The following is an 8,458-nucleotide window of genomic DNA, read 5'->3' on the forward strand; positions in this document are numbered from 1 at the left end:
TACAGCCAAGGGAGCAGGCTTTAATCCCCACTCATTAGCTGATGGGTGGAGTTTAAAGCTCTTTGTAAACGTGCTGTTTGAAGCAGCTCACGCTTCTTCTTCTTTTGCTCCAGTGGGGTGGTGGCAGCAGGATAAGGGAGAGGAGTCTCCCTTTCCATCCCACTGAGACAGCCTGCCCACAAGCTAAAAGGAGGAGCATTTGCAAACACCGTTTTTGCAAAGTGATTTAAGGTAGCCTCCAGTAATAAGCAGAACTCCATATGCACATTGGCTGATGGCAGGGTGATCCTGACTGGTCTGGGTGCATGTGAGAACTCTCTGCAGGGAACTCTCTCACACACACCTGAACCTGCTCGGGTAGGTTTTCCGCATGGCAGACAGCAAGGTCCTGCCAACAGGAAGATTTTTTCCTTTGAAATGAAGGGGGGGGGACTTACTGTTAGCTACACCTTGTGACATTATAATTTGTGACATTAGTTGATGGATAAGGACCTTGCCTGTGGAGCCAAAAAGGTTCCTCATCCCTGTCCTAATATTACAAATTATAAAAGATGCTGCACCCCAATTGGGAAGCAACAGAAACACAGGAAATGCATATGAAATAAAGCCACTACAGTCGTACCTTGGATCCCAAACGCCCTGGAACTCAGACGTTTTGGCTCCCAAACGCCGCAAACCCGGAAGTGATTGTTCCGGTTTGCAAATGTTCTTTCGGAACCCAAACGTCTGACGGGGCTTCCACGACTTCTGAAGCTTCCTGCAGCCAATAAGAAGCCGCGATTTGGTTTTGGAAGTTGAATGGACTTCCGGAGCGGATTCTGTTCAACTTCCAAGATACGACTGTATTTAATACGGAAAGAAATGCAATTTACATTAATAGAATCACGTCTGCCTCATCTAGTTAAAATAAAAAGGACAACCCTCTGTTCTCTTACAGAATTATATCACTGTGGATGAATTGCGGCGGGAACTGCCTCCTGATCAAGCTGAATATTGCATTGCTAGAATGGCACCTTATACCGGGCTGGATTCTGTACCTGGTGCCCTGGACTACATGTCTTTCTCTACAGCTCTCTATGGCGAAAGTGACCTTTAACTATTACCTATCTATCCACCACACATCCTTACCCTCTCCCATCCAAGGAGCACTTTTCTTTCTGTTTGCAAAGCGGGCTCTGCTCTGCCTTTTCTCTCCCCTCCCCTCTGCCCTTCCTGTTTCCACTTGAGATACCAGATCCCATTTGGGGTGGGGGTTGGGGGCAGCAGAGGGGGAAATGTTGAAACGAAACAGTTTATCATGCCCCTAAAAGATGACGGTTTACGAAATTATTTTCTGCAGAAAAAGAAGTTACATATCGGCAAACGTATTTTATTACAGAAAAAAAAGTATTTTTTCTCCAGGATTGAAGCGTAAATAGAAAATGTTAAAAGTATTACACAAGATGTATGCGGTTTGTTTTTCTTCTTCTTGCCATTCAGACATAGGAAACGGAGTTCAGTGTTGCGTCCCATCCTAAGATACAACCCCAAGCCCAGCGCCACTTTCCCCCCCCACACCTGTCTCTATTTCCTTATCACATTTATTTTAAAGAGGCGGAGGCACACAAGTGCATGTATTGCTGGTTCACTTGTTTCATGAAAATATTTTACAATAAAACTTTTTGAAATTGCTGTGTTTTTTAGGGAAAAATAATGTACACAGCTCATGTTTTCATATTTAATTAAAATTGCAATATGCCTACTTTGTGTTGTTGCTGAAAGTTGTCTGGTTTCCAAACATGGCGCTTGAGAGTTGGCATCTTTGATATTGCTTGTCACAGACCATATTAAAAAGAAAACTTATTGTGATAACAAATCCAGACTTCATTCTTTTGTCTAGTTAACTTGTTTCTCTATAACCAGAAAGGCTTTCCAACACTATTCAGCATTGGTAGCTTGGAGGGTTTTTTGTATATTATTCTGATGTTCATTTTTTTTAACCTGTTTTCTTAAATGCAAGACACCAAAGTGATTTCCCCTCCTCCACTCTGCTTTGGAATTGTATTGAAGTTTATTATGTGGCTGATATTACTGCTTCAAATGGAGATAAACTTAAGATAACGAAAGATAAACTTGGACCAAACATGATGTGTGCACATTGCTGGAACTTGCAGCTTTTTTCCAGCAGTGAAATAATTAGCAGTCAATTTTACTGTTTTAAAAAAGGTTTTTAAGTGACTGACAACACAGCCTTATACATGTCTTACTCAGAAGTCCATGGAGTTCAATGGGACTTACTCCCAGCTAAGTGGGTATAGGACTGCAGTCTTACAGCATGTTCCTATGCAAGTTTACTCAAATGTTAAGCCACACTGTATTCAGTGTGTCTTGCTCTTAGTTAAGTGTGCATAGGATTGCAGCCTTAATTTTATAAATACCCTCATCTTATTTGATGAGCCATTGCATTATTTCCAATCCTAGGCATTGGAAGATATGAAATCCACATCTTCCCCTGCCCCCAATGTACAATTGGCTTTAAAGCAATTGTTTTCCAAACCAATAAATTTTGTGTGTTTAGTTTGTCTTGGGATTTTCTTCTAGCTTTTGTGTATGTTTTTGTTCTCGTATCCACATCTCTGTGGGTGTATCAACATATTCTTAAACACAGGGGTGAGGGGCAAAGGGAAGCTTTGAATGACGGTGAATAGAAACATGATGATTTTACAAGAGAAAGTGCCACAGGCGGCTACTGTGAAAAGCTGGCAGCACTGTGCTGAAGTGTGTGTTTAAAGACACACACACACTCTCTCATCTTTGTTAGGAACAAATGTTTTTCTCCATTGCCAGTTTTTCCCCAAAGGTATCTGAGCCTGTGTAAATGATCGGGATTCTTGCTGCAGTACTGTAATTTAATTGTTGTTCCAAGAACAAGATCCCTATTGAGCAATAATCTGCAAATTCACACGGGACACCTATATTTGTCTGTGGTGTTATCCAAGTAGCACCAAGGCTGGTTAATAAGAACTTTGCTTCAGAGTACCCTCACTTTTAGATCTTGCTGTGATAGTATCAGTTTATTATTTAACTGGATAGATCTTGCTGTGATAGTATCAGTTTATTATTTATACAATATTGTATACAAATACAGCAGCAGCAATAAAATTGAAATATTTTGCTTCTAGCAGACCTTTTTTAAAACATCTTTGACAAATTAGCTCCTTGACAATTCACTGCCTTTCTGCACATACCCACTTCAGATGCCTTACTTGTATACTATATGTATCTCAGGTGAACAAAATGTGTTCTACTCTGTTCTCTCATTGGCATTTGGTCTGCAGCCTATAAGGTTGAATATAAATTTCTTCCAAGGCACAACACACATCTTTAGTAGTACTGGAGAATCTCCTATTATCTGTAATCCTGCACCTTGCTGAAATTCTCTTTTTCACCCAGGTATGTATATGTGTATACAGTATATACCCACAGGTCTCAGAAACACTCCTCTTTTTCACCTGTCCCTTATGAAATCTAAGCATCAAAAAGCCCCTTTGGAGGGAAATATATATTCAGTGCTGCAGCTCTACTGGCACAATAGATGTGTGCAAAACAAAGTTTCCTCTTCCTCTCCTGCCCCCCACCCTGTGTTCATCCTCAAAGTCCACTCCAGAGGGTTGGGGGACCCTCTGGAGCAGATTGGGGATGGGGGGAAATGAGGGAACGGCAGTCCCTAAGGATGAGCATCAGAAGAGGAAACTGGGAGTCTCGTCTGAATAAACCTCAGCCGCAGAGAAAGGGGGAGGGGTGGATAAAAGGAGTAGTAGCCAGAACTGGTTTGAGGCCTATTCATGTGGGAGGAGCAGAAGCTGAGATGTTGCTGATAGGGAATTCTAGGAGCTATGGGACAGGATGGGGAGTAGCAGCAGCTTGTGGTCCTGCTGGGTGACCCGGTAGCTGAATAGTACAGACCTGTCTGCTAGAACTAACAGTGGAAGAGCCAGAAGGATCTTAGCTGAGCTGTTTCTACTGAGCATCTGGGTGGGCACTGTTGCATGCCATATGCTGCCATGTAATTTTTACCCACCTCCTGAGAAGATGAGCACAGGGATGCTAACATCCCACTACCATTTTGAAAGGTGAGTTTGGTGAGACTCCATAGTTGTTGTTATTAATTATCAGTCATAAAATTTATATGCTGCCCTCCACCCAAAGATCACAGGATGCTTACAGTATAAAAATACACAACATAACAAAAATACACACACACACACCAGTTCTCCAAGCAGACAAACTTGCAGGCCCAGAGCAGAGCCTTAAGCTTTTCTCTGCTCCCACCATCTTGCCCCTCAGGAGGCAGAGGACCCTGTTGCACCTTTGCTGACAGGCTGAACAGGAGGCTCAGGATATAAGATTTCCTACCATGTCCAGATAGTCTTACTGGATTAGGCAGTATCAGTCAAAGGGGCCTCTTGGACGGAGGGCAGCAGTAGCCACTATTACCAGTGGCATAGCATGATGGGGGCGGGACGGCCCAGGTTCCAGAGGAGGGGGGGGTGACACTCGGCGCACGCCCCGCCCCACCCAAGCCAAGCCCCGCCGGTGGGCCCCGAGCAAGTCGTGGAGTGAGGCAGCCTTGCCCACAGCCTGCTCGCAACCCTGCTTGGTGGCCTGCGAGCAAGCTGCGGAGTGAGGCTGCTCTGCCCCGGGGCCCGCCCGCCAGCTCCGCTATGGAGAGGCACAGCACGCATGCGACACATACACCTTACATGACGCATGTCGTACGCACTGCACATGCATCGCTGCATACGGCGCACAGCGCATGCGTTACACTGCACATGTGTGTCGCACTGCTCCATAGCGGTGGCAGCAGGTGGGCCGCAGGGCCTCGCAGTCTCGCTCCACAGCTTGCTCGGGGCCTGCCCACCAGCACTGCTATGGAGCAGCGCGGCACGCATGCGCCGTACACAGTGGCGTGTGCACCGTGTGTGGTACGCACGACACGTGTCACGTACGACCCCTGGTATGCGCGACGTATGCAGCTATGCTGCGCATGCGCACTGCCAAGCACCGCCACTGGGGCCCCGGATTTACCGCCCCAGGTGACCAAGCGGCTTCCTCCGCCACTGACTATTACAACAGTGTCCCCAGGTATGTTGGTGTTACCATCTGGGCAGAATTTTAAAACAATCTGTAAAGTTGGGGTGAAAATTTGGTGAACCGGGCGGGGGGGGGGGAGAGAGACACACACTGTGAGCTCCAGGTGCCTGGCTCTGCTTATGTAAACCAGCAATTTCTTTCCTCATTCCACACTTTCCTGACCCACCAGATTCTGTCTTTACAACCCATGATTTACCAGGCACCAATCATAGGCCGCTATTTTGTAATTTAAAAACTGGCAATGCTAGAATGCAAACCTTTACATTTCCCAGTATACATAAAACTGCCACTTACTCCAACGGGGCATAAATAAAGTGCTTGTCTGTCTGTATCTCTGAGGCCAGAGAAACTGCACACATCCTCTCTTAAGATCCCAGCACATTGGTGCTCTGCTCACCTGCAGCCTGTCATTTGGGGGCATGGAAGTAAAGAAGCAAGCTTCCAAGTATGCCCTCAATATTATGACTAGGTGAAAATGCATAACAGATTTCTGTGGTATTTGGAGAGCCAGTGTGGTGTAGTGGTTAAGAGTGGTAGACTCGTAATCTGGGGAACCGGGTTCGTGTCTCCACTCCTCCACATGCAGCTGCTGGGTGACCTTGGGCTAGTCACACTTCTTTGAAGTCTCTCAGCCCCACTCACCTCACAGCGGGATATCAAATCCAAACTCTTCTTCTTCTTCTTCTTCTCTTCTTTGTCATGTAGACCTAGAAATGTTTGGAGTTGCCTTATTAGACCACTGGTCCACCCAGTTCCGCACCGGCTACTCTATCAGGGCAACAACTCCCCAGGGTTTCAGACAGGCTTCTTCCCAGACCTGCCTGGAGGTTGGGAACTTCTGCATGACAAGCAGCACTGTCTGGTCATCCCCCAATGCCTATAAAAACAAGGCCACCTTTGTCACTCACAGAGTACTTAGCTGCACACATGTTGGTGAAAAGAAAAGAAGCCATTTGTGTGCAGGGAATCAACAAGAGATTATTATCACAGCCAATTGATATAAGCTTTGGCAGAGAAGAAGCCACTTACCATAATTGTGGTTGTACTATCACATTGCATTAGTTGCATTAGTACAGTCTGTGACTGGCAGGACCCATGTGGGCCAAGTGAATGTTACACCACACACCAGTTATTACTGTTTTATTATTATTTATCATGCATTTGGCACGGTGGTGATATGAAAAGTCACTGTCCACCCTCAGCTTATGCAATGGGTTGGGAAAAACAATATAGTGGCAGTCAATGCACACAAACAGCTCCTTTTATGGAGCAACCTGCTATGTATGTAGCAACCAGTTACCGTATTTTTCCAAGTATAAGACTAGGTTTCCCCCCTCAAAATTAATGTCAAAAATTAGGGGGCGTCTTATACACAGGGCCATCTCTCCCCCCTCATTTTCTTAAATCTGAGCCCCCCAAAATAGGGGGCATCTTATACATGGGGGCATTTTATAGACAGGAAAATGCGGTATGTTTTGGAAAGCCAAGGTTTAGATTTATTAAATTTGTATATTGCTCCCCACTAAAAAAAAATCCCAAAGTGATTTACAAGTAAAAAAAGTGCAATGATGAAAATTTAAAAATGTATTTAAAAACAGATGTAACAATATCATACAATATCACTGACATTGCCCAAATGCTCGGGAAAACAAAACTGTCTTTGCCTTGTGCCAAAACTGAGGAAACCATTCCTCAGAGGCAACATACCTCAGAAAGATCTGAAGTAGACGTGTTAAAACAAAGCAAAAACATATTCTGACCTATTTTGAAATGCTGTGTTGCATATTTAGCTTTTAGTGATGTAGAAATGTTGAAAAGCTTGTGTGCCAACTGTGTCCATTAATATGTAATGAGGCACATCTTGTTTCTACTCCCCCCCCCCCCGTAATCTTTCTTGCACAACATTTAGCCCAGATCAAAATATCAGACAGGTGGCAATCCTCGTGCATTTGCCTTGCTGCGCCACCCTCAAAGCATTAATGCAAAATAGAAAGAGAGAAAGTCATCTTATAATCATTTGAATGAAGTTCCTTTATTTTGATTTAGGCTATTGGTCTGTGAGCATCTGCAAGGGGGACAGTCACTCCCTCCTCCCTGGGATGAACCACAATCACTAGACTCCCAGCTTTTATTTTCTTTTTAAAGTCTCTAGGACTTTTAGAACCCAAGATACAGGGTGGGGTGTGTGGATGCACTACTCTGCCCACGCCTAGAAATAGAGAAACATAAAAGTGTAGAGTGAGAAACTAGTTTGGCCCAACCTTCCAGTGTTTTAGCCACTGAATGAAGCCATGGTATTTTGAAACCACTTTTGGTAGTCTTCCCTGGTGCAGTATTGCATCAACACCCCAAAAGGGTCTTGTTTCTCCCATAACCACAGTCTTGGATTCAAGCAGAAATCAGCCATGGCTTTCTCTGTGCCTTTTTAGCCTGTCCCCTCTAGGTCACATCTCTGCAAACTGTGTCCTAAAACTCAAGCTCCTAAGAGCTGGAGGAGAGGCCCTATCCCTTTTTAGCATCTGCACAGAGCCCCCTTTTCTTTGTTCTCTAAATGGCTAATCACCCAGGCTAGCCTGGCTTGATTGGTTTTTAACACTCGCTGGATCCAGGGATCAAAGAGGTCTAGCACCCACAAACTTATAGCAGTAAGCATGGCTCATCTAGCCCAGCATCCTGTTCTCACAGTTGGCAACCAGGAAGCAAAACATGAGCACAACTCTATATTATAATCAATTAATTAATTAATTGAATTTATATACAGTACCATCCTATACCTGGAGGTCTCAAGGCAGTTCACCAAAGATCACAATTTTGTTGTTCGCTGTTGTTCAGTCGTGTCCGACTCTTTGTGACCCCATGGACCAGAGCACGCCAGGCATGCCTATCCTTCACTGCCTCTCGCAGTTTGGCCAAACTCATGTTAGTAGTTTCGAGAACACTGTCCAACCATCTCATCCTCTGTCGTCCCCTTGTGCCCTCCATCTTTCCCAACATCAGGGTCTTTTCTAGGGAGTCTTCTCTTCTCATGAGGTGACCAAAGTACTGGAGCCTCAACTTCAGGATCTGTCCTTCCAGTGAGCACTCAGGGCTGATTTCTTTAAGAATGGATAGGTTTGATCTTCTTGCAGTCCATGGGACTCTCAAGAGTCTCCTCCAGCACAATACATAAAATCAAAATAACAACAAGAACCCAATAACCCCCCCCCAAAGAGCCACATTTTAAAAGGATATAGTTATATAGAACCCCACCCCCCACCCCTTTCCCAAGAGCCAGGGGCAAGTAACAATATATTTATTAATCTGCCATGCCTCTGGTAGTTAAAAC

The 8,458-nt window shown here is 44.8% G+C and overlaps 1 protein-coding gene across 2 annotated transcripts in view; it reads left to right on the plus strand.

The window, feature by feature from the left end:
- The window catches only part of LOC117045722 (alpha-actinin-1-like), a 40,681-nt gene extending 39,585 nt beyond the window's left edge, over positions 1-1,096 (plus strand). For both annotated transcript variants that reach the window (XM_033147061.1, XM_033147071.1), the window contains exon 20: positions 938-1,096. In XM_033147061.1, coding sequence (XP_033002952.1) covers positions 938-1,096 — 159 coding nt within the window. The remainder of the gene's footprint in view (positions 1-937) is intronic.
- Positions 1,097-8,458: the final 7,362 nt, after the last annotated feature.

This window comes from Lacerta agilis, chromosome 1, assembly GCF_009819535.1.
Source record: "Lacerta agilis isolate rLacAgi1 chromosome 1, rLacAgi1.pri, whole genome shotgun sequence".
In the NCBI taxonomy this organism is placed as follows: domain Eukaryota; kingdom Metazoa; phylum Chordata; class Lepidosauria; order Squamata; family Lacertidae; genus Lacerta; species Lacerta agilis.